This window comes from Streptopelia decaocto (genome assembly GCF_964273445.1).
Source record: "Streptopelia decaocto genome assembly, chromosome: 1".
Classification (NCBI taxonomy): domain Eukaryota; kingdom Metazoa; phylum Chordata; class Aves; order Columbiformes; family Columbidae; genus Streptopelia; species Streptopelia decaocto.
The window spans coordinates 115,576,239-115,604,197 of record NC_138663.1 but is presented as its reverse complement, the minus strand read 5'-3'; the positions used below and the strand labels follow the sequence as shown (position 1 = coordinate 115,604,197).

Sequence of the window (27,959 nt, the reverse complement as noted above, 5' to 3'; positions counted from 1 at the left end):
TTCACTAAGGAAGTATTTTCTGACTTGCCTCTCATACCCTTGTCACTCACAGGGTTCTGGTTTTTTAAACCTCAACTCAGCGATCACTCAGATTAGCTTCTAAAGAAGGTACTGCCCTGCTTGTTCCTCTTAGTCTACTCCTCAATCGATATATGCCGATGTATAAGCAGTTATGTTTTAATCAGTAATACTTTGTTTTCAAACAAAGTAGATTGGTTTCAGGACTCTACTTTAAATCCACAGCTGAGCTGAAAACAGTAGAAATTGTTTGAGCCTGAGTGGTTTGCCCCACCAGCTCTTTTCTTTCTTGCTCCTCACTGTTATTCTCTCTGCAAAGGACTGCAACCTCTGTAGCAAAGGCAACACCTTAGGTGTTTCAGTTGGTAATTGCAGAGTAGAGTTTCATGTTGTTTTGCACCAGGAGAGGATAAAACAGCTGTACCCCCTCTTCCCATTCACACATTGCTGCCATCTGCCTTGCACTGGATCTAGCAACTGGCAAGCTCAAGTTGAGCTGTTTCACACTTCTGATCCACCTCAGCCTGCAAATTGAATAAAAATCACTCGATTCAACACAGCAGAGAGTGCCAAAAAATGCAACCGGGATTGTAAGGTGGCAAACAAGACAACCTTTTAGCAAAAACCTGCAGTTATATTGATTTAAGGATAATGTAAACTATCCTTAATGCAGCCCACCCCAATCATGTTTATTTCATCATCCTTTTGAAAATCTTTACTCTGCTCCAAGGTACACTGCTTTTGTTGCTGCCATTTGTTTACTTCAGTAACTTAATCATGTTGCATGTAAGAGCAATGGAATAATGATAATTGTGCATTACAAATGTTAATTTCTTTCTGTTTTTAAAATACTTCTTTGGTGTTTTCCCCATTCATAGTTGCTGTATTGAAAATTAAAAGTTTGGTATACTCAAAATCCTTGTATTAAGTAACCTTCTTATTTTGCAATGTTGTGAAGATCAAACGCAGTAAATTATTTAGATTGAATTTTCATAATACCTATTTAAGTACTTGATTCAGTGACAGAACTATGTATTTCATGGCACAGCAGGAAAACGTTATTTGTTCCTTGATCAATTTCTTCTACTAAAAATTAAAATGCAGAAGCTCCTTCCACTACTTGATTGCAAGTTTATTACCCTCCCTGTAAATTTAGTCTTCTGTTTTGTCACTGACTTCTTTAAAAATAAAACAAAAATGTACTTCTTCAGCACTTCTTTTGTTCATTATGTATTGCGACCACTCAAACTCACATCTCTTTCCTAACACAGTGATCTACACCTCTACCTCCCCTTCCTGTCTTTTGCCATCCATTGCAGTGAATCTTTCCTATTTCACCATTTCCAAATCCACCTCTCTCTATAGGTAAAAATTTGCAAACCTGATGAGAGGAGTGTTTCGCATCACTACAAATACAGAAAGAAAAATTGAGAGTAACACTCTTTTGAAATCTTGGACAATGTGACTCTCATAGACTCAAAAACACAACTTCCAGCAAAACAATCTGCCAGGAAAAGGAAACTACAAGGTACTTGGAAATTAAACATTTGATGTTTTAAGTAGTTTTAGAAGCTATTAATATACAGAAATATGTTTATAAATTAGAGTCAATTACAGATTACAAAACTCTCAACCCTGAAGGTATATTTCCTAGCACATGAAGCTCTTTTAAAGAATACTTCTTTTTTTCCAAGACACACATACCTAAATTTACATGTCAGGAAGGAGAGATGATGGGGATAGAGCAGGAAATGGAAAGAGGAAAAAATGGGCAAACATGTTGAATGTAGGGAGATAAAGTGGCAGATTACAATAGGAGAATGAAAACAAATGCAAGCAGTGAAAAAAATTCAAGGAGTACAAAAGAAAGTATTGTATTAACATAGACCATTTCTAACTGATTAGCCAGAAACTGTTGCCTTAGAAGCTGACTCTCAAACCAGGAAATGAGGGAATTATTAACTGCTAGAAAAGTAGAAATTATATTAAAAACTGATATGAGAACATTGTTTTGCATAAAAGCTATCTATTTTAAATGATTTTTAAGAACATCCAGTTTACAATAGTGCAGCTGGGGGGAGTGGTGGGGAATAACACTGAGAAATCTGAGCTGCTAATTCTTCTCTTCTTTTTCCTTTCACTTTCTATACATCCTCAGCCTCCCCCAAAAATTTACTATTAGGGCCCTACATCAAATTTTTGATCTGCTGAAATATCAGTGCTAATCTATAGTTTTGCTGGGATTTTCTGAGAATTTCTAGCACCTAACATCTCAAATCCTACCCTTAAACTCTGTCTTCCGACTAAGACACTTCATACCAAAGCACTTGTATTTCTGAAGCAGGCAGTATTTAACTGCCACATGCTTATGTATTCTTTGCAGTTATAAGATGCAACATGACTAACAACAAATGTTAATTCAATCTGAAAGGACTTAAACCTACCTTTAAACTAGACTCATAGTCTGTGTTCACTTTGAACATAAGCCCAAGTCGCAAATGAATTTCCTTGGCTCGACAAAAGCTGGGATCAACATAAAGCGCCTCCTGAAATGCTTTAATTGCCCTGAAAGAAAAACACACATGAAAAAATTATTTTTTACTGAAATATTACTTTATAATAAATGTTATTCATGTGACTAGTAGAAAGTAGGTCAGAAAGCACTGTTACAGAGGAATATATCAAAATAATGGTTTACGTGCAAGGTTTTGGTGCATGGCTTTTGATTCTTCAAGGACTAGGTAACTTTCTACTCCAGATATCCTGGTATACTTGCACATCTAATCTCTTATATTAATTTTGAGAAACTAATTTGCTGCATGAAATACAGTAACGGATCTGCTCTGACAGAAAGGATGACTCAGGAATTAGTAAAAAAAGTAGCGCAACTTTAGGAAAATACAGCACTCATTCATGCCACAACCAACTGCTGGTTGCTTTTGATTCCAGGTAGTGCAGATCTCCAAGAGCAGCAGCAGAACAGAAGGCCCAGAAGGAGAGATCACGCACATGTCCTCCCACTACACCAACCTGCTCTGTTTGCCACTTTGTCTTCCCGTTCTTAGCACCAATGCCGCCTAGGCACTCAACTAATACCTATTGCTCTGCTACTTTCCAGTCACTAAACCACCTCCAGGAAAGCACATATATGAAAGCCTCCTGTAACTTGCTTTCATATTCCCATTATAGGTGAAGATGTCTCTGATTCTGTTCCCTTACCTTTAAATCCTCTCTACACATGCCCCTGTTCATGAAGGCAATATATTAGATAAAACAAAAATGCTATGTAACAACTGTATCTTGGAGCAGAAAAAACATGATTCTTAACAGGACTGTTTTGCCTCTTGGGCCAACTACATAAAATTAGAACAACTGAAATGCAACTAAAAGATAATAGATTTAAATTCACAGAGGAACTGAGAAAGAAGCTAAGATTCATTGTGTTAGCTCTCCTGAAAATGAATGACAGCCTGAAATAAAATCCCTTCACATGGATCACTGCTCGTACAATGACATAAATCAGAATCAGTCTCACTAAGGATAGATCCAAGCACCTTGGCCAGGGAGTCCCACTTGCTGTTGTAGGCAACCCCAGAGACGGATGCTGAGCAGTCAAGTAACAGGCAAAGCCTTTGGGGAGAACTGTACCCACTGTGGAGCAGCACAGGGACACTGCACAGGAATTAACACCGTGCCTAAACTGTCTGGGCAAATTTATTTCATCCTGACTCTCCAAGTGCAGCATTATTTATAAAGACAGAAGGTTAGTAGTTGCAATTGAAAAATATGCATTTAATTTCCCAAGACTTTTTTTATTCACAAAACACACACATTATCACTTTTTAATCCATCAGCAAAAAATCATCTTCTGCTCTAAAACTCTTACAGGGCTTTTGTCATTCTTGATGGCAAAGCAAACAAAAGGCACAGAGCTTCCTCTAGACAATGCAACAAAACTGTTTGCACCTCAAGCATTATCTGACTTGTTTAAAATAGAACTTAAAAGTAGATAGGCTTTAAAAAAAATTGCATTTTTATTGTGGAACTGAAGCTTCCTCTATTACAATCTTTCAGAAGGGCTTTCCTTACCATATACCTTACTCCTCTACTTACAGAAGGAAAATGAGCAAATGAAGCACAAAATGGACAAACTTGCACCAGCTAAGCAGTCTCTCACATCTCATCTAAGCTTCCCTGGAATAGTATGGATGGTGACGAACCACATGCCTCAGTGTCTACACTGAAATCATAACAAACAAGGATCCATGTGTCATCACAGTATGCTCACCATCATGTGCAAGAACACCACTCAAACTGGAAGGTCAAAGGCTGGACTTATCACTAAATATCAGCATATATTTTAAGCTACGGGGTTTTTTTTATGCCAAAGTATAGATTTTTTTAATGTATATTTGCAATTCTTGTCTTAACTCTACTATGGTACTCAGTATGTCAGCCACTGGTATTTAAAATCCATTATTCCTATCTGGTTCAAAGACGGTATTCCAGGTTCTAAAAAAGAAGAAAAACAGTGTCTGCAGTCCCTATCAAAGAGAAGACAAAAATCAGGAGAGACATTGCAGTTCTCTATGACCTGGGAGATCATGATCATGCTCACATACAATCTGTGAACTTCACATTCTTCACATTTTAGCTGGTTTGCTTGCTCAGAAAACAGTATTTCCATATTTCCCCTATGTCATGTCTCACTGGCAAAGATCATTGAAACGTGGATTTCTAAAAAAAAAAAAAAAAGCTGAGGAGAAAGTATATGAGACGAAAATATTTTTCTAGTCTCTTGCTTACTGAACAGGAAATACTACTCACTGCGACAGCTGACCAATGAACAAAGCCACAGGCATAACAAACAACTTTTAAGAACAGTTTTGGAACTTAGTTTGAATGTGTACTGTCATTCATTCAAAAAATATAAAAATCCTGCTGTGCTTCTCTGAAAGACTGGCATAGGCACTTAAAAATCAAAATTATCACCAGCATATAACATGAAAAAATTGTGTCATGTTTAGCACAGAACCTGCTGGTCAGAGACAGCCCCTAGTAGGTTTGTGTAAGGTTTATCTCTGTGCAGACCAGACAGTGAAACCATTCACCTCTCTCTGAGCTGCTTGTGGAGTCAAGGTCAACATTCATTGTTATGAGTCTTTTGAGATAACTTTATAAACCAACACAAACTTCCAATGAAGACAAACCCAAAACGTACGGGCAGGGAAGAAAACTTGTAGGACAAGACTTCATTCCTCTAGACACAATCTATGTAGGAAGTAACAGGATGCTTTTCAACTCATTTTGATGGACACTTGGAAAAATATATGCCATCGACCATGTCAAAAATAAATAAATTATGTACCCTTTTAGACACTGTTCAAGTTACTATGCTAACAACTGAAGAATAATATTCTAGTTGTACATTTCAGTTGTATTTGATCACTCCTAAACTGATGGTTTGGGGAGGAAAGGCAAAGGTGCTTTAAAAGCATTATTTCCTTGAAAGGTTAAAAAATTCAAAGGAGTGTAGTCAGGAAGCATTTATTGCTCCCCTATATCAACTGTATTTACTTGGCAATGAAATGGACAGAGTGGGAATACAGTACAGGCTCCCCAGGGAGGTGTCACGACCCCAAGCCTGACAGTGTTCAAGAAGAGACTGGACAAGCCCTCAGACACATGGTGTGAACTGTGGGGTTGTCCTGTGCAGGGACAGGAGTTGGACTCGATGATTCTTGTGGGTCCCTTCCAACTCAGGACACTCTATGATTCTGTGATTTGACGTGATAGGTTTACATGTAAGAATGAAGCCATAAAAATTCAGAATGCTGGAGACCTTCTGTGTTGGTGTCTGTATCCTTGGATGCCACAATAAAAACTGAAAGAGAATTCTGGAAAGTAACAAATTTAAACTTATCATGAAGTATAATTACATCAGTAAATTAAAGGGAAAATGTTGTAAGAATATACCAACTATTCCCCAAAGCAGCTTTTCTAACTAAAAAAGAGATGTTTTATCTTCTCGAATCAAACTATTTGCTTATATCTTAACTCCAGTGTTAATTCTATATTGATTACGCACTTTGTTGTTTTTCAAGGATGACCACCACTGATAGTAACTACAAATTACTTTTACTGCTTCTGTGAAAAAGGACGTCGTCAGAATTTCTCAAATAAAGTGATCTGAAAGGCAGCATTTTCAACAGATTCTACAAGTGGTAGACACACATGTCTAATTTGGCAACTACAGCCTAATTTTAAACAGTCAGTAGAATTTTCATAGAATAAAACACTCAAACTCTGGAAAGACATTTACCTATTAAGTCTTATAAACAGAGAAGCAATTCTACACCGTAGCTGAATTAATATTGATCTAATTTAGCCTATGGGAAACATTTAAACAAAATGTTTCAATATTACAGGACACATCAAGAACATGGACTACAGTTAAAAATTCTGTTTTGTTTTGGGACTGGCTGTTTCCCAGTGTCATGCCCAGAGCTCTAGACTCAGTTCCTTACTACATCAACAGCAAAAGATCCGCAACATCACTGACATCCATTTCAGTTCTAATTGCTTAAGAACATCCCAACACAGATGGCATCAGAGCTTGGCACAGGTCGTTACAACACAGAAGGAAGTGGACGCAAGACATGGAAAGTAGGAGCAGGTGCTGTAAGTAGTAAAAGGAAATGAGAGAGAATGTGGCTCAATGCTGGTAAGTGCAGCCATTCCTGGGCCATCTGTTTGATTGAGGTGGGCCTCCCAGGTACAGCAGCAATCACCCAATCGTTGCACAGATCTTTGCTCTGAAACATCATTAACCCCATTTCTGTCTTCTGCCCAAGGCTCTATCCAGAATGATTTGGGTCTAGAGGACCCAAGGCATCCAAGTTACTCAGATGTTTTCCCTCAAAGCTCGTCTACGGTTTGACCAAATCCAATGAACAGATATAAACTAATGGCCTGATGATCTGTCACATATGAAGCAGGACTTGGCTTAAGAGGCGAACAGCTTCCTTCAGAGATGATGGCATACAGCCTTCCTCAAGTAGGTCGTTAGTCTCCACCACTAATTAAGTGGCCCTCATGCACAGACAAAGCTTTTCATTTTAATCCTTCAGCAGACTAAACATACATTAGTCTAAAGGATAAATCATCAAATGAAGGGCAAGGCACTTTCATACTGCAGAAATAAATGACAATCATCTAAATTCAGCAAGAGACTACTTTTGGTTTGTTCTCTGTAGATACTGACAATTACATACCCCACTACCCACTGAACTACTCTTTGTGTGGAAGAGCCCAGTTTCTTGTATCTGTCAACCACTAACACAAACAGCTTGAGAACCATCTGAAGGATCTGATCCTGTTGGAAAAAAAAAAAAAAAATCCCCTAGAAGACAAATCTTACTATGTTACTAACAGCTTGGCCCTGAAAAAAAACATACCTATTGACAGAGGAAACAAAGCAGGGCAGAGAATGAACCTCGATAGCACAGGACTCTCCCACTCTCATAGGCAAACAGCAATCACCATAAAACAGTAGTTTCTTGGGTAGATGAACAAGTTGTGCAATACAGAAGGCTGGGACACAAGACTACTGAAAGAAAAAAAATACATTCCACTGTACATATGGGTATTTTAAAAGCAGTTTGAACAGCTGCTTTACTATTTCAGGATGACTGTGAGAAGAGCAAAACTTCACTTTCCAGAAAAAGATGAAAGAGAATGACAGCCAGAGTGAGACTAGACTCCTTCAGCTCAAGTAGGTGGTCCAATGTGATTGGAACTAAGGCCATCTCACAGGTGATGGTAAGTTCTGTGTCTTCCTGTAGGCACATGGAAAAGAATACTCCTGCCTTACGGAGGCTTTCAAGGGACTTCTAGGAGAAAAGTGATTCTCAGGTGTCTGGAGGCCTGCATGGTGACCAAGAGATGAGATGCAGTACCACAGATAACAACTGAGGGCTGCTGTCTGCTAGGCCTTTGGAGGGTTGTGGAATTCAGCAGCAGAGATGGGATGTGGAGAGCCTGCTCAGTGCTTTTATCTTGGAGATGAAGGTGCTGCACTCTTCCAGCTTGCCCCCTCTTGCCCATTACATGTCTTTACCTGAATTAAGTAAGAATAATGAAAGACTGCAGCTGCCTTCTTGGTGTCCAGATCCAATTTTGAAACAGAGTTGAAGAGAGGAAAAAAGCTTTTTGTGCTGAACTCCCATGTCCCTGTTGCAAGACACTAACAGGAGAAATTTCAGCATACAGAACACCTTGGCTTACAGAAGTGCCAGGATGCAACAGTGCAAATAGACTGGGCTGGCTGTGAAGTTACTTTAAAGGAGCCAGAAGCAGAGACAGTTGTTCTACTTATCCTTTGATACTGAATAGATAACAAGAGCGCTTCTGTTTTGGCAAGAATGAATGTAGAAGCTTCAAGAAGTTCCAGTCAGACACGACATTTTCCTCAGGCAGTCTACATCTTCAGCCATGATGGAGGTGAAGAAAATGGTCTGCATAATCCCTCAAAAGTGACAATACTGAAGGAATAGTTTTACATAACACTTGACTTCTACAGCTGATAAGGAATCCTTGGACTGAGGAGCCCTGGGGTACGCTAAATGGGGCAGTAAGGGTGACTGATCTCAGCCTCCGATAGAAGGTGTTTTTGAGGAACAGTGTGTCTTTCTCCCACACACAGTCCAGCAATGTGCAAGATAACAGTCACTGAAAACACTACAGGCTGCTGTCAGGGCACCACAGTGGGTCCACTGAGATGGAAAGAGGGAGTTGGAGCCAGTTTCAGGACACAATTGCAGACCCTGGAGTCTATCTTTCTGTCTTGGTGGGACTCAGTGTAAATCGCCAGATCACAGACCAGTCAGGCTCAGAACTCTTACTGAAGTAACAGAAAAAAATCTGGCATCTAAGCCACTACACTTGGATGCAGCTATGGCACAGAAATGAAAGAACCTTTGATAACTAATGAAATCCTTTAAGTGTTCAATCTAAAACACAAATAAGGAGGATATTAAATTATTCAAGTCATGTGAGTATCTCAGCTATCTCTATTCTACTGGTGTTCTACTCTACTTGAGAGACAGGGAAACGACAGGGGAAAAAAAAAAATCAGCCAACCACTTTACTTACTACTTGATGATAAATGGTGTAAATGAACACAGTATCAATATTTAAGATCTGCAAGACCGGTTTTACTATACTTGATCCAATTTACAGAGCTGTCCTGTTTTCAGCTGGGATAGAGTTAAGTGTTCTGGATTTAGCAGGAGAAGAATGTTGGTAATACACTGATGTTTTTTTTGTTGCCAAACAATGTTAATAGCCAGTCAAAGACTTCTCAGCAAGCAGGCTGGAGATGCACAAAGGCTGGGAGGAGACACAGCCGGGATGGTTGATCCAAACTGACCAAAGGGATATTCTATAGCACGTGATATCATAAAACAATGTATAAGCTAAGATTTGTGCTTAAGATAATGCTGTAATGCTGCTTTAGTATATAGAGAAGTGTACAGTATTGAATTAAAATGAATTGTGTATGTGTCTTGAAGCCAATCCAACACTTCTTTTTGTAAGCTGGAAAAATCAAAAAATAATGTACAAGAATTCTAAAACTCACCTTGCTCCCACTTTTTTATTATCCTTGTTTATACAAGACACGAAAAAACCTCAAGCACTTCCTTATCCCTTCTTTTTAGAAGAACTATGTACATGCCTCTCATTATAATCTATTAGTATCTGAAGCTGTGTGGATAAAAACAAAAAAATGTTTGTGGATGAAGCACGATAGTTTAAACCACCTTAAACCGTCTAGAGGTCTCCTCTACATGCCTGAAATAAACAGATTTTTGTACTCTATGAACAAAAATAGATGGAACAGAATAGATGGAAAACCTGCAGCAGAAGTATGACAGTTTGACTAACATTTCACTCTGAAAGAAACAGAATTCTCCTTGCAATGTGCAAGGAAGTCCTGGAGGATTAAGATCTACAAAGATGAACGTATCTACAATAAATGACCTTCCGTCACCTCCAAATTTATTATGATTTTATCACACCTAAACACCCACAACCAAAAATCCCACCTCATTTGCCCCAAGAAAATACAGTAAGGGGGTGTGGGGGAAAGCAATCAAAAGGATTTAAAAAATAGTAATAAAATCCCACACAAATGTGTAACATTTTATCTACATTAGATTTTTTGCCCTCTCAAAATTCTACTCAATACTCCAATGATACAAAACTTCCTTAGCACCACACTATATATAAGTTTATTGTACGAATGCAGTGGCAAGTATGATCATTCTATACAACCTTTACATAAAGCTCTATGTGCAATTAAGACCTTGTACATTAAGGCATAAATTTATTGTCATGTTCTCAACAAGCCTATTTAAAGGCCAGGCAAAAAACCCTTAATTAATTCAAAGCTCTAATTTATTAATACTTAGGCCTCACAATCACCTGACTTTGCTGTTCCAGCCACTGGAAGGTGCTAAATAGCACTATTTGCTGGTGGCAAAAGCCTATGTTGAACAGGTGGCCTTTCAAAAGACCAACTACTCTAACTACTTTGTCTTATTTAATTTAATCTTACAGTTTTCTATCATTTTCACAGCACAAATTTTAACAAGATGCCACTTGTAAGAAGAACTGGTGCACAAAATCCTCTTGAATGTTAAATGATGAAGCCAAGCCTGCGTAAGAACATTCTGAAACTTGGCAAAATTCAATGAAGACTGAACACAATCTTACAATAGTGGGTTACCAGGTTTTCTGAAAACTTTCCTGTTCTTCTCTCATTAATTAGGAATTTCATGCCACATACAATACATGGCATTCTTTTTACCACTATCAATAAAGCAAGCAATAAATTGCAAGATTAAAAACAAAAACAAAAAACACCCACACAGTCAGGAGCCCCTTACTGCCTTCTTAACTGCAGTCATGCTTAGCCCAGTAAGATGGTAAACTTTTTAGGAACTAATGAACTAGTACAGTTGCAATTATTTTATTAACAGTTTCCATACTGAAGCATAAAAAAGCACTGACCTTTCTGACTTTTTGCCAATGCCACTAACTACCACTCTGCAAGAACAAACCCCAATGGAAGTTTCAGGACTTTGACAGAATCCCAATGACTGAGTCTACTGCATTCATCCTTCTCTCATCACTGATAAAGAAAAACCAAAACTCCAACTGAAACCAGTCCTCCCCCCATATCTAACAGCAACCCCTTCCAAGCCCTCAAAGCCCTGCCAGAATTTACAACTCTTTCAAATTTCAAGTTTTCACATCAGTATTAGATGTTCTAATTCAAGTCTGAGTGTACTGCTTTTCATGTCCAAAATTTTCACCTTATACAGCTATGCAAAAATTACTAAATATCAAGCTAAATGAAAACAAGCCCACATTGCCACTTCTTTTCTAAGAGAAAAGTAAAGTTTTTTGTAAACAGGTTTTCAAACAAACACAGGCTACAGACTATTGACAGCAATTCACAAAAACTTGTTGAGTCACAACGCTCCATCCGCCTTGCTGAATCATATTATAGGGAGCTAAAATTCTTCTCTTGCAACTGCCTTCCTTTTTCAAGCAACTGCTGTGGTTGCCACAAGTATATTACAATAAGTCAAATATGTGACCCAGGACAGTATGTCTTCAAACATCATATCTATAATAAAAAAAAATTAAACTATCGTACACTTACACTGAAGTTGAAATATTCGCCTACAAATAAAGCACCACACAATCCTGACACTTAGTTTATTCCAACTTACCATTGAAAGGCATTGTAATGGAAGTAGACCAAACCAAGGCCATATAAAAAGGCAGCATTCTGTAAAGGAAAGAAACAATGTTTAAAACCCAGATAAGACAACTATATACTGTAAGACTGAGGTTCCAGTTATTTATTCATCCTTTGACATTCTATTTCCTTTATAAAGATAAGCATATTTAACTTTCATCAAAGAAGGAATTGAAAGATAGTTAAATGCGATTCTCCACGAAATATTTTTGGAGTAATGGTAACAACAATTATATTCAAGTACTTTTGCATGAGAGAAGCTGATGTGTTTTGATCTAGTTGTACAACAGCAGGGAAGGAAATGACGGAGTAGAGGTTTTTGGCAACTTAACAGAAAAAAAAATGTTTTATGACCAAACACCATTCCATAGTTACAATAATTTATACCCACATAAAATTAAACAAAGCTACAAACTCTGATTTCTGTGCCTAAAGCAGAAGATCAGTTACATGAACCTGAAAATATGCTTAAGGAAATTTCACTTTTCTGAATACCAAAAATACAAACTCTCAGCTTCAAATCTAAGATAATCAGATTTCTTCATCATTAATCACATTTCTATTTCTTATTTCCCTACTTTTTGGAAGAAAAAAAAAAAAAACTACTCTCCTTTGTGAAACTCATTTCCACTCAATCTCTTTTCACAGAAATGTATTATTTGATTCTAAAGTGACATTACTAAGGAGGTTTAATGAATGTTTAACTACCCAGTTCTACAAATAATTATTACATATTTCCTAAATTAGGAAAAATAAACAAATGCTTTTTCTTTTTAGAAGTTATGTTACAGAACAGTTGTTTTCTATTTAGCAGGGCTATTCCATTATTTACAGGAGACAACATGTACATGTTGCCTATGACAAATTTTTAGGTTTTTCTTATGTACAATTCTGGTTTTGAGAGACCAGGAATATATATCCCAAAGAACACAAACCTCTGACACAGGGACAAGAGATGGAATTTCCATTGTCAAAGACTGCAAGTCAAGATAAGCCCTCTTCCACTCACATGCAACTTCATCAACAAGTCAAATTTCTATGGAATTCTACGAAAGGAAAATTAGTTACGCCTTAAGCCCAATCCACATGTCAGAGGCATAACCAAATTTCTCCTAGAGAACAACCAGGTTTCTCCTAGAGAATAACTGGTAACCAGAACACAATTCAAAGAGTAATATTCATCAGAAACAGGACCCAATATTACCATTTCATTATACCTCATTTGCATCTTCTAAATGCAAATTAAAACTTGGGAAAAGGCCAAACATCCTTTCATGGATACAGCTGGATCATAGCTTCAGCAATGAACAGCCTCCAAGAAAATGCTGTGGTATGACCAGATACTACACTGGAAGATGTTAACAGGGGGAATGGAGGGTGAAGTCCATAAACACTAGAAGATGACACTTTAATACTACCATAAAATCACAACATGGACATGATAAAGAAAAAAGATCTTCAATTCTGTACTCCATGTATTTCCAAGCATGCTCTGGCAACAATGGACTAGGAAAGAAGGCAAACTCAACAACTGAGCATACATAATGCCTTGAATTAAAAGTCATTTTAAATGAAGAAGGTAGAGAGATATTCATGTGGGCAACATGCAAGCCTGCAAAATACAGTGCACACCTAGTAACCTCTGTTGTGCTCAGGTCAGACTCATTTGTAGAACAGAATCCAACAAAATTGCCCAGTGTTACCTCAGAGATCCACCAGCTGCAATCAAGACTAGACCATCATAAAGAGTGAAAATAATAGTAACAACAAAAAAAATCCTTCGTCAGCACACTGCAAAATTCAAGGAAAAATATGCCAGACAACTAAAACCTTTTATCTTGAAAGAATTTAATTTCCTCTTCTCAAACCCATTAGAATTCACAGTCCAAATGAGTTACAGATTCAGAAGATTAATCTAGTTGATATTTTGATCCTAATGGTTAATAATAAACAACTTTCAAGGACCAATATGCAGGTGATTTGTCCAAACATAATTAATATATCAAGTTCACATGAAGCTTTCAGGCTGTCCTCACCCCAATAAAATACACATCAATCATTACTGCTCTGTTTAGCTGCCACTGTCTTCCCAACAAAAACAAGTGCAAGATTTGACTCTATAATATTTCAAATGTAAAAGTGCAAATTCAGAAATGTCAGTATGGATCATAATTATCTGTTTGAAATACTACCGCTCTAACCATAGGTAACACCATTAGTATTGTTTGTTGATTGTTTATTAGATTTGTCTTAATAAAGATTAAAAAATGTGTTTTCATCTGCGTTTAAACCTGGATGGGACTTTCACAAGTACTGGAAGATATTAATGTTTCAATGTGTGCACTACTTTTCCACAAATAATTCAAGATAAGTTGTACATAAAATTCATTACTTGTGCAACTAACTTTTCTGCCTGTATTGCAGAATAACATCAAGTTCAATGTACAGCCAAATTCCTATTGCCAACAGCCAGTATGAAAGGCTAGAACAGCTTAATGCATATCAGTACCAAGAGGGATCATTACAGTAAATCTTCATCTACAAAATGTCCTTTTTCTTAGCATTGTAAGATTCTGTGACTCTAGGTTCACCAGGAACACACCTCTTAAGAAATCTGTTTTCAGTTGCCTCTGTTACTTTTATTTGGACACGTTTATCACAAAAAATATCCATTCCATGTTTTCCAGCAAAGATTACTTTCGTAATTTAATAACTGCTATAAATAGCTGATGAGGTAGAATACAGACCCATTCTTTCCCTCCAAACATTTTTCAGTAAGAAGTAGAAACCAAAATTGTCTTATTACAATCCTTTCCTTGAACTTGACAATGATCACCGTTTCTGAAAATCTGATGCTGACAAAACTCATTCTTTGGCTACTAACTTCTAACATCATTTTTATGTTATCAGATCTCTCTCTTCACTAAAATCTGCAGTAAATCAAAAAAAAAGCTGCACCCTGAAACAGACAGTACCTCAAATTTGAAGTTATATGTCTAGGGTTTTTCTTTCTACAGTCATGCTATTAAAAAGTGGACAAATTAGAAATTATATTTCCAAGCTGATAAAATCTGCATTTTCTACAAACTATCAAAAATGTTTCATACCAACCACTAGATGGCTCAAATACCTCTTTCCATTTTACACGCTTATGCAATTGAAGAAGATTGTCAAATTTATGTTGTGTATTTTGCTACTTACACGCACTATTTAATGCTCAGCAACATTTCAATTTTGCAAAATGTACAAGTCACAGTTTTGTATTGATAGGTAACTCAGAAAGCAAAAATATGTCTGAATGTACCTTTTTAGGTAGATGAATAAGCATGTTTAAGAATTCTTGGTCTTGTTTGTTTAAAGCAATCAAGAAAAAAAATATATTAACCAATGAGGAAAACTTCACTCATCTCACAGACCTTCTATATTAACCCAAGTAACTGGTTTTTAGTCTCTTTGAAGCAGCAGATGGAAACAGACCCCCAGCATTTCACGTGCTCTGTTCTTCAGCCATTTCAGGCCAAGTTCACAACAAAGTCTTTTTCTTCTATCTGCAAGCGTGCAGCCAGTGCTTTTGCCAGGACTTCTGACTAGAACACCACAGTTACACTTCATCTATAAAAACAGGGTCCAAAAAATGCACCTGTTCTGTGCAACAAGTGGCCATACTCACATTCAGACTTACAAACGGCCACCTTACACTGACTATAGAAATATATAGCTACAACATTTGCTCCAGGTATTTTTCTACCAGTAACGTGCTTATCTTCCACAAGCAGTTGAGACCTTGTTACCAACTCCAAATTCATGTTTTAACAACACAAGAAGTTACGTTTGCAAAGGACAATCTGTTCAGAAGGCCCTTCTAGAAAGTTAAAGGGTAGAGAAAGACTCCGAAGTGTCAAAGCAGCTTCAGGGCAGGATTCAGCTGGGACCTTCCAAGCTAGAAATGAAACAGGACAGTTTTTACTGTAGTTTCATAGCACTGCTGATTCAGAAACATTTCCTAACACTGTCTCTCATTTTTGCTGATACAATCACTTGTAGAGTACTACAGCCAACTGGATGCCAGAACTGATCTGAGTTATTAATATCCAGATAAAAAAGGATTACTTTTTAATGGATCAGTTTCCCAGCCAAGTCCTCTGTGTAGCCCCCCCCATAAACAACTGCATTTGCACAAGTGAAAGAGTGGAATGTAAGCAAAAAAAAGTAAAAGCTCTTCAAGCCCACACTGCTACCAACAAAATGCATATTCAAACCTACAATGACTTTTCAAACAAAAAATAATGAAATCCTAGACAAGATCTAAACAGGCAATCTACATTTTAAAAGGCTATATTTTAGTACCTCCTAAGCCACATATTTACATTTAACTTGAGAGAAACCAACCTCTATGGGTCAGTACAAGGTGGATAAAAACACGAAATGCTGCCTGTCAGCCTTCTCCATGCAGGTCCTTAACCAATGAGACATGTAGGCAAATACATAATTTCTTTTTAATGACTGTAAGGTGAAGGGCCAGACATAGGTAAAATAAAAAGTTAATAACATTTAGACAGAATTCACGGGTGTATCCCACTATACTACCAAGTGAAAAACAAAACAGGACAAACGAAGTTCCCATGCAGTTGGATGGTGAAAGTCTGAAGGGAAACTATAGAAAAAAGATTAAGTTTGGCACCCTTGTTAGACCAGTGGCTGTTTTTCATTTGCTTACTGCTGCCAGGAATCAAAAGTCTTTGATGACATATTAAAATTGCTGCCAGCAGGGCTGTGAACAGCCCTTCCACAGCTACCCAAGGTCCAGTGGAACCTGCAGTCCAGCCCACGTCACATCAGGCTGCAGAAGACGATGTGGCCAGAGGGCCACCACTCTTCAGAAAATCTAACCAGGAAAATAAGGTTTCACAGTTTATGTCAAATCCTGTGGTCACAGGGTCTCTCAGACACCTGTTTGAAGCAAAAGAACAGTTTTTGTGTTCAAATGTGTGAATATGTTTATTTACTGAAAAAAAATGAAAGACGAAGTTTTGACACTATTGTGCCTAATGCTTCCTCCTGACACTACTCAATATATAGTAACAGTTCCCTAGAGAATATGTACCACATAAAAAATTCCACTCAGGCTCTTGTGCATAAACAGTTATAAGCCTTTGGGAGATGACAAGCTCTAGCAGCTTCAGCTACAAAGATTATAAGTGTTGATGCAAAAGAAGGGAGATTTCAATAAAAAATTGTTTACATTTGTACAAACATGAAAAAGAAAGCTACCTATCTACATGTTCTATACATTCTCCACACTTGCAAAAATACTAAGATGCCAGTAAGGTGTGTAGTACAAATTAATATCATTAGTTTTGGCTTCTTCAGGGTCTTCAAGGAATTTTATAATACTTGAAAAATCACATTAGGTTTATACAGGAACTTTAAAATACAGCTATATATAACATGCTTGTACAACCCTGCTTCTTGAGCAATAATCACAATAGTCAACTTGTTATTGGGTGTGTGCCTGCAGCGCAGCAGCCATGTGAAAGCAATTAATACATAAATGTCATTATTCCTGTGACAAATATATTCTGGCATATGTAATAGATTAATTAATGTAACATCTTTGTAAATAACTACAAAGTAATTTCTTCTTGGCTTTAAGACGTTAATATTTTCAGAGAGTAAGTATTGCCAAAATACACTTACTACTTGTAGAAGAAACTAGCTGATGTATCTTTCTCGATTCATAAAAAATACTTCCATTTTTTTATTCTTCACAGAAAAGTTCGTAAGGTGAAGCAGAAAAAAAACCCCACATGATCCACAAAGTTAAAAAAAAAAAAGTTTTTCTTCTTGTAAGTGGTACCTGTCTTTGAAATTACTATATTCTCCTCCCCATCATGCTCCTTTCTCATCTCTAGGAAAAACAGTACATTTGTCCATAGCCTTCGCAACTCCGCACCAGTGCTGCATTTCCCTATAGCTCCCCTCTGAATGAATATGACTCTTTCAACTTCTCTGCAACACTACTGTCCCATCATTTTCACTCAAGGAGTAACACACATATGGCAGAAGCTGCTTAAACAAGCTGAAGAAGAAGACTTGTTCCACCACTGCCCATCAAGTGGTTTTCCAGAACTATCTGAAAAAAGCTTCTTGTCACACAGGAAAGGACAAGGTACATCAAAATAAGGCTCAGTGAGTTATCAATACCCACATACAGTAACTAATTCAAGATAACATTCATAATTTCAAAACCTGTTGAGTAACACACTGTGCCACCAATAAGTTTATAGGGAGCACTTTAATATGAACGACAAAATGATAAAACAACATCAGATACCTCAAAATCTCTTCATTAATGAAGGAATACATATATAGTTTTATAAACTGGGTATTCCTTTACCATCAGTAAATTCAGGTCCTTCCCAAAATGGAATACTGATCAACTGGTGTACCTCCTCAAATCTGTCACAAGAACAGCCAAGCAGATGTCTAAATAGTGATGGTTGCTATGAGTATCTGACTTATGTGCCCTCCACTGAAGCTTATAAAAACTTCACTTGATGTAAACATCTTCAAATAAATTAAGTAGTTTAACAGAAAATAATATTTTTCTGAAACAAATCAATTGAGCAAAGGTGCAACAAATGAAGATTAAATTCACCTTGAAAGACATTTTACAATCAGCTGCACAATTAAAAAGGAAAAAAATTCCTGTGTTTAAAAGGAATTTTGTATTTTCAATTTGTGCCCAGTGCCTTTCCAACATTCACTAGACATCACTGAGAAGAGTCTGGCTCAGTCTTCACTACTTCCTGCATCAGGTGTTTGTATACCCTGATAAGATGCTCCTGAACCTGCTCTTCTCCAGGCTGAACAACCCCAGCTCTCCTAGCCTCCTCTCCTTGTATGACAGATGTTCCGAGCCCTTCAACAGCCTCACGCCCCTTTACTGGACTTGCTCCAGTATCTCCTTGTCTCTATTCAGGAGCCCAGCACTGGACCCAGCACTCAGTAGAGAGGAAACATCACCTCCCTCAACTTGACATTGATGCTCTGCCTTATGCAGCCCAGGATTCTGCTGGCTGCCTTTGCTGCTCCAACACATTTCTGACTTATGGTTAACTTGCCCACCAGGACCCCCAGTGCCTTTCCTGCAAAGCTGAAACTTTGCAGTCTCAGCCAGTCAGGCTCCAGATGCAAGACCTGGATCTCTCTTTGCTGAGCTCCATGAGAATCATGTAGGCTGTTCAGGTCCCTTCGAACAGAAGCACAACTATGTGGTCACTTCCCAGTTCTGTATTCTCTGCAAACTGGTTGAAGGTGCACTCTACCCCATAATGCAGGTCATTAACTACAGATGCTGAAGAACACTGTCCCCACTACCAACCCCTGGCCTCCAGCTGGACTTCATGATGCTGATCACAATCCTTTGAGCCCAGACTACCCAGTTTTTAAGTAAACGCAAGTAAACACAAACAATATTGATGGCTCCCACTACACTCACCAAGCTAGTCACTTTGTTGCAAATGGCTATCAGATTCATCAACCACCATTCCCCCTTCATAAATCTGATTACTTCCAAAGACTTGCCTGCTCTGAGAGTGTTTGGAAATAAGTTTCCAGGATAATTTGCTCTTATTACTTTCTCAAACATGGAGGTGAGGCTGACTGGCCTGTAGTTCCCTAGATCCTTCTTCTGAAAGACAGGAGTGACATTTGCTTTCTTCCAGGCCTCAAGAACCTTCTCTGATCACCGTGACCTTTCTAGAATAATTCAGAGTAGTCTCACAGTGACATGGGCAAGCACCTTCAGCACTCACTGATGCATAATCCCACTTGGTCCGATGGACTTCCAGATAACCAGTCTGTTCAAATGTTCCCAAACTTGATCCTCTTCTACTGAGAGGAAGTCTTCCTCAGTCTAGACTTTCCCACTGGCCTCAAGGATCTTGGAATCCTGAAGGCAAATCCTACCAGTAAAGACAAAGGCTAAGAAGATGTTAAGTACCTTGGTCTCTTCCATGTCCTTTGTTACCTGCCCCGTTCAGCAGCAGACTCGCATATTCTTTCATCTTCCTCTTGCTGCTGACATAACTGTAGAAGCCCTTATTGTTGCCCTTCACATCCCTTGTGAAATTCAACTCCGTGTGGGTTTTGGTTTTCCTCATGTGATCCCTGAATGCTTGGACAATACCGCTATATTCCTCCCAAGTCATCTTTCCTTGCTTCTACCTCTTGTACATTTCCTTTATACGCCTGACTTTTGTCAGGAGCATCTTGTTCATACATGCAGGATTTGTTTCCTTTTCATCTTCCTTCAAGTCAGGATGGACTGTTCCTGAGCTCCGAAAAACTTATTATTGAAAATTAACAAGCTCTCAGGGACCCCTCTTCTCTCCAGGGCCACATCCAAGGGATTCTTCCAAGCTGATCCCTGAGCAGACCAAGACCTCCTCTCCTAAGTCCAGGGGTTTGATTCTACTATTTGCCTTGTTCCCTTGTCTCAGGATCCTGGAATCCATCATTTCACAGCCCCTGCAACCAGTGCTGCCCTCAACTTCACACTTAGAATCAGTTCTTCCATGTTCACAAGCATGAGATGAGCAGACTGTCTGCCCTTGCTGGCTCCCTAGCTAGTTCTGTCAAGAACTTAGCATCAATATACAGGGAGTTTTAAAAAAATAGACCCAATTTCAAAGCCAAGTGATTTTTAAATGGGTCCATCTTTTTGAAAGACCCTGCTTCAGAAACCTCTTGGATTCCTTGTACCCTATTGCATTGTACTGCTAGCAGATATCAGGATGGCTAAGACCACTATTAGGACCAGTGTCTGGAAATGCAATGCTTCTTCCAGTTGTCAGAAGGAGGCCTCATCTGCCACTTCTTGACAAAGATGGTCTGCAGCAGACAACCACCACAACGTCACCCACATTGGTCATTCACTACTCCTGACCCATAATCTCTCAGTTGGCTTCTCAACTGTGCCAAAGCAGGGCTCCACACATTCTAGCTGCTGTTTCACAAAGGGATTCTCCCCCTCCTCACCTTCCTAAAGAAGCGGTACCACCCACCGCAGCACACCAGCTGCCTGAGCTATTGCACTGTATTTTTCTGATCCCCCTGAGATCACAGCCCTGCAACTGCATGTGGACTTCTAACTCATCCTGTTTTTCCCCATGCTGCATCCATTTGTGTACAAGCACTTCAGAGAGGTACCCATTTCTGCTGACTTCCCACAAAAGACAAGAGAGATTCCCCCATAATTCTGTCCTGTAAGTACTTCCTTACTTCGTCCATACACTTGAAGCGGGGCCCCAATATTGATTAGCATAAGCAAATTAAACACAGAGGAGTTCTTATCAACCTCTGTTACGCTTTGACAATTGCTGTTCTTATTTCATACCTACTGAAGAATTTGGCTTTTCTCTTTCGCCAGCTAGATACACTGACCTAATAAAAAAGATTAGATATCTTCAGAAATGTTTTCGAAGTACAGAAATTAATGTCTGTTCACGTATACACAGAAACATTACTAAAACATCTTTTTTGTAAGATGACATTTGGACAGTTTATTGAAATGTTTTATTGCCTTTTATATGGTAAGTGGTCATCACTATTTCCTCATCATCTCCAAAACATTTATCAACTAGAACTACTCGTATGGAATTTTACATCCTTGATTCACCATTTCTCCAGCAAAAACAGGAATCCCACTGAGTTTACAAGTAGCCCCATTATTTCCCTGTCAGTTTCTCACTGCTGGAGAATCATTACTATGTTGGAAAAAAGCCTTAATATCATTAATTACACAGCTGCTCTACCTGCATCACTCCAAATAAAATGGGAGTGGACAAGCTGAATATACTGACACGAACGACTATGAAATGATTCAAATACACACAAGCAAACCAGTAAAAACCAAAGGGAAACCATCACAAAAATTAAGTGGCAAAACTGTCTATGGTTGTTCCCCCAAATCTTAAAGCACACTGTGCTGGGCAGTACCCAGAACCAAGATGAATCTGGAACTCTGCTTAATGGAAAAATATTAAGTAGAATTTTTAACCAAGCTCCCTAAGAATGCTGATGCTACTTTTATGTTGTTCTTTCCAGTTGAATAACTCTTTAACTTGTGAGCTACCTTCCAACTGATTTTATAGAAAGCAAGCCATGCCAAAGATAAGAAAGATGAAAAAGTTGGAGATTATCACTTAAAATACCTGCTGGATAGAGAAAAGAGCTCCAATACCGAGGCCTAGTTTCAGAAAGCAGGTAAGAGTTTAAATTACTCTCTCCTCTTTGGGAAAAGACGCTTAGCCTATTAGCACAGATTTAAATCAAGCATGTGCTCTTCCTGCTAAGAGATACCATAGGAAACAAGAAGTCATTCAGGATGCTTCGCTAGGAAAACTAGAGGAGTTCCATCTTTTTCATGTGTGCTTTTCATGTGTGCTTACAAAGAGAAGCGGGGAAAATGAAGGACAGGAGGTGCGAAAGGACAACAGACAGCAGTTTGCCAGCACCCAGGCGTCATCTGCTCTAGCATAAAAGCCACTTATTCTGTAAACTGAAAAAAAAAAAAAAAAAAAACAACACATTTGGAAAAAAATTCTAAGTATCAGCTTTAGGGGGAAAAAAAAAAAATCTCACCAGTCACTTAAATTTTGACTTGATTTTTACATTAGTCAGTAATATCTGACAATGGAAAATGTTACTAGATAGCATATTTCAGGGCATATATTTTATGTATTGTTATAAATATATCAAATATTAAAATAAGACTTAATTTTTTAAAGGTTTAATTAAGTATCGAAATGCAAGATCATTGATTAATGGTTGCTAGTTAGAAATCAATCAATTATTACTAAAAATTATTTTCCAATTAAGACTGTACTTGGTTTAGGAGCAATAACTAATTGGTGATTTGCTGTTTTATTTGTTACAATGTACAAGTACTTAAAATAGGATACAAGAGACAAGGCAGCAGGCCTGCATGACAGGCTGCTAGGGGAGCAGACACCATGGCCAGCAGCCAAGAGCAAAGCAGCTGGGCAGCCCACCAACCATTCCTACAGAATATTTCAATTCCATTGAATCACCATTTCTTATCAGAAAACTGTGCATCAGTAAATTTTCAGACCACTTGTGAATATATATACTAGTGAGTTTAAGAGCAGTCAATTTCTAAAGGCAAAATAAACAAAGAAAAAACAACAACAAAAACAACAAAAAAACAAACAACCACAAAACCACACAAAAACAAAAAACAAAACAAACAAAAAAAGCGAAACCATAGGACATTTCTTTCACTCCTCACCTCTTCCCTGCTAATACTGCACTGCTCTACTCAGCTTTTTATTCACCTACTCCAGAGCTCAGCTTTCCTTCCCTCACTAATCCCTCCTTTTCTTAGCACTATGTAACTGCTGCTATACCTGATGTTATTTAATTACTTGTCAACAGCTTTATTTCTAAAATATTAACTCGAAAACACCGCAAAAAGAAACATCACAACTGTCCTGAAGCAGAAACCTGAATGTCTTTACATCCACTAGTCTCTCCAGTTCTGACTACTACTTTATCTTGCAAGGAAAGGCTATAAGACACCTTTCAAAGCCAGTAGTTTTAAATCTTTTCCTCTGGAGCAGCTAATTCCTAAACTCCACTGCTCACAGTCAGCTGATAGCCTGAAGAAGGGGGGGAAGAGAGGAAAGAAGAAGGTGGCCAGTTAGCCAAGGCCATAGTATGAGGATTTTCTCCTGCTTTGTTAATTTGACATCCTTTTCCAGGACTCTAGGGAACTCTTATTTAAAGATACGTTGCTACGTTGAGTTCTACAAATTAATCTTGCCTTATATTTGCTGTTCCTCGGTGTGAGTAGATACCCCATTACTCTTGTACTAAAAGTCAGCAGAACCCCTTTCTAACCCATATACATGGTGTGTGTTGATTCACCCTCCTCTTGCCTGTCTCCTTTGCAAACAGTTCTTGGATCTGCTTCTATCATTTATCTGAAATTTCATACTGTTGTTCTGCATTTGAGAGGAGGATGACTAGATCCCAGCAAAATGTCAAGCCGAACTGTACTTATCTTTTATGTAAGACCATGCTTTCCAATATAGGTTTCTATATTGTTCCTTATTAAACTAAATATTGTTTGGGCTTCTAACTTTTTCTTCATATTCTTTACTTTTTTCTGATGCTCGGGTCAGTTCCTTGAACACCATCAACTACGTATACATGAGATGCCAGATAACAACAGTTTCAAATACTTCCATTTAAAAATCTCAACATACTATATGAAATTCCACCTGCTGTCTTAATTATCCATAATAGTTTTTTTTCTACTTCTAAATTTCTACCATTCAATATACAAGATTTATCTTCTATTTTAGAACATCACTATTCACTTTCACTTCCAATCATTAAAAATATTTAAAACCAGCCCCACATTTACAAATTCTTCCATATGACACTGTTTAATGTACATCAATTTGGACTTATTTTCCTTGATCAAAGATGTGTTTCCCCCCCAACCCCACCCCAGGACAATTAACACGAATTTTCTCTCACTTCAGAGAACACGAAGGACTGCTTAAACTCATATCATGTATGTTACTTCCCATCTTTTCTGAATATGCAATTCCTCTCCAGTGTCATCTGGATCTATCTACCTTCTTATTTGAAGTAACATTTTCAAAAAGGACTTTATAGCTTTCTTACACATTGTCTTAAGGTCCAGTTGTCTACTACAATGGAATTTCCATAAACAGGCTCATTCTTTAATTGCAGATATCAAAAATGAAGTAAAATACATGCACAGAAAGACAAAGATAGTTCTAAGGCACAGACACAATGATGTGGGCAGCTTCATAAACCTGTGACTATGGCCTTGCGGTCACCTAGCAGATCTCAAAATGGTCAGGCACGAATACCCTACCTTAAAATTATCAATACTCTTTACAGTACTTTGCTTAGCCAACGAAGAAACCTGTCTCTCGAATGTATAGGAGAAAATAATATGGGAAGATTTTATGTGAACTAATTAAGGGTGCTTAGCTACTGGTTTGCTAGGAAGAACTCCCAACATTAAAAAACAAACAAATCAACAAACAAAAGCACTCCTTGAGAGAGAGCCCATGGCCATTGAAGGGCTGCTCTGACAGACAGTAAATATCACACGCAAGGAGCCTAAAAAGGTCTCTTCACGATTAATGTCAGGGAAGAGGACAGAATATGAACTCACTTTCTCAAAGGTCTGATTTGTGCTTGATGTTTTGTGGAAGCACTTACGATAGGTTTTGTGGAACGCTTCCCTCTTTTTAATGTGCTTGCAACATTACATTTGATGCTTTTCTTAAACACAAACACCTCCACTTCAGGATGTGCTTTAGGAAGTCCAGGCTATATTTAATTGTTTAACGTGCTGATTAAATAGCTGATTCTTTATCAACTGGTAGATATATTCTACTTCTCTGTTTCTCTTAAGATTTCACAGAATGATAGCTACGACTTTCAATAATTTTTAAACCTGTTTAGTGCCTTCACACTGTGTGACTGGCCTCCAATAAATACTTTTCAGGCCTAAAATTTAGATTCTCTTCAGTGAAACAAAGAGAATTATCAGGTTAGCAACTTGTCTTAGCCCTCCCCAAACTCCTTAGAAAACTCTGCTGTCTGTGCAATATGCATGAGGTAAAAGGAATAAAATAGAAAATCCCACTATTTTAACATTCATTTAAATGAAGCATGAGTTTCTATACCAAGACTTTTGAGTAACTTGGCTTTAGGAGATCCACGTCTTCGATTTTCCTGCATGCCGCCACTTAGCCTTCATTCTCTGTTTCTACAAGCAAAGTCTACACAAGTGACTCAGGAGAAGAGGTACACTCTCCTGCATTTAAGTTGGTTTGATAACACAAACCAACGAATTGCTGTTCATCTCACACTTGATTGACACAGCAGAACAGACAGGAAACTTTGTTCCACTTATGACAAAGGAAGCCTTTATCAACATGGCAGGTCACATTCTTCCCAATAATTACAAAACAGTCAACCACTTTCTTTTCACAGCCAGAACATCTGAGTTACCATGAAAAGGAGCAGTCCATCAAGACACTACTCCAATACCTCAGTTGCTCACCATGTTCCACCTAAGTAACAAAGTCCTACTCTTGGTACTTGCTCCCTGAACTTGAATAATCAAAATATCTCAAAACACACACACACCTCCCAGTTTGTATGTAAAGCCTGCAAGACTAAGAATATGTAACTAAAACCAGAATCCCAGGAAAATATAAAAATAAAGGTTTAGAGAGATTAGTTAACAGGGAACACAGAAAGACACCACAAGAATTTGAAGGTACATGTCTACACAACATATCAGACTTAGCAAAACCACTGAACAGTAGCATTTTTAAAAATCCAAAATATTGACTGTGTTCCTTTAGAGCCATTTTTAGTTCTTATTATTTTTCCAAGACGACACTTAATATTCATTCTCAGTTCAAGACTAGTTGCCTTCCTGTGGCATCACTCATCTGGATTTGCCTTGAACTCAGCAGTGACATTCACCATCTGCCTGTTTCAGTTTTCTCTTTACTCAAAGCCCAGGTCAGAAAAAATGCACCAGCAAGGAATACCTACATGTTCTCTTCCTGTAAAAGGCAGTGTTATAGCCACTGTGATGGAGGAGAGACTCCCAAGGAAATTTGTTTTACATCAATGAATACGGAAGAAAGTTTAGGAAAGAAAAAAGCTGACATTCGTCTGCAAGATGTACTGTCTGAGTGAAGTGGAAGTGCCTTCAACACGAGCTTTTCGTCAGAAATTATATACAAGTTCCAGACAGAGAGAGAGCTCTTTGACTAGATTTTGAGATCAGAAACAGAATTGAGACGGTTATAAAGCTCCATTATGAACTAGATGGATGATTCCATTTATGTTATTATATCATTATGGATTTCAGAGAGAGAGAACAGAATAAAGTGTACTGAAATTCTTGTATGGGTCCACAGAACAATGTTGCTCTAGACAACATCCAATGATTGTGTTTAATCAGAAAATCATCCTTCCTCTCCAAAAAGTAAACACCATGTCACCAAATGGAAATGTAACTCCCAGTAGCTGATCCTGGAGGGAATGGGCAGGCTATCATATAATTCAGCAGTAACGTTCAACTTTTAAAAGGCTGCTGTTGAAGTTACTACTAAGAGTAATTTCATTCAGTTTTCTATAATTATTTTAAACCTTCCCCTCCCAGGAATACCCTCCCAACCTCCACTGATCTGTGGTTCAGAGGTTTCTAAAACCAGACAAAACGTCTTCATATTTAATTGCTTTTAATGGATTTTTCTTCCCTGAATTTCTCCAGCTGCTTTTTGAAACAATTAAAACATTGTGAGTCTGCAGCATTCTGCAAAACTGATGCAACTTCCTATACAACCAGTAATACAAAAACTTCTGGAAGATGCAGTAATCATTAATTCCCTGCAGCAGCTGACAACATAACAGAAAATATCACCATCAGTAGTAGCCTCGTTTAAAGAGATTTTCCCTTCTCTGTCACCATTATGGGTTTTCATCCATTAGCTACAATTAGTCATTTGGGATTATCATCAGTTTATCTCTTCCTTTCCAAAAAAAGTTTAAGCTAACTGCACGTATGAATTAATCCCTCTTCCCATACCCCCTTCCCTTTTCTTGCCTGCCTCCCATTACTGGATCCTATTTGATCCATCTCCCCTTCTTCAGTGTTTACCAGGGCTGGAAACAGATTTTTCAGTTCACTTGTTTTCAGAAAAAGTTCACAAATTTCTGATTGCATTGTTAAGAGAGCTGGGAATGGATCTGTGTCTGATCCCAAGAATCAAGAGTCCAATAGGTAAATGCATGAAATGGATCCCAATCCTCTTTGGGTGGAGAGAAAAACAATACCTGCACTACTTTTCGAAAACACATTAGACAGTATCAGTGTAGTTATGATATTTGGTAATACAGTTTTATTGCTATTTTTCTGATGACATTGAGAATTCAGAAAGAAGAGGCCAGAACAATGCCTGCAGTAAGAAAAACACTAAGTAAAAACTTAATCCAGAAAGAAAGACTGAATGAG

The 27,959-nt window shown here is 38.0% G+C and overlaps 1 protein-coding gene across 10 annotated transcripts in view; it reads right to left on the bottom strand.

The window, feature by feature from the left end:
* Positions 1-27,959, bottom strand: part of KDM6A (lysine demethylase 6A) — a 157,824-nt gene that overhangs the window by 70,348 nt on the left and 59,517 nt on the right. For all 10 annotated transcript variants that reach the window (XR_014183119.1, XR_014183120.1, XR_014183121.1 and 7 more), the window contains exons 5-6: positions 11,820-11,878; positions 2,463-2,583 (exon numbers count right to left, since the gene is read on the bottom strand). Coding sequence is in view for 7 of the 10 variants with exons in the window: in XM_082043114.1 (XP_081899240.1) it covers positions 2,463-2,583; positions 11,820-11,878 (180 nt within the window). In the remaining 3 variants the exon portion in view is untranslated. The remainder of the gene's footprint in view (positions 1-2,462; positions 2,584-11,819; positions 11,879-27,959) is intronic.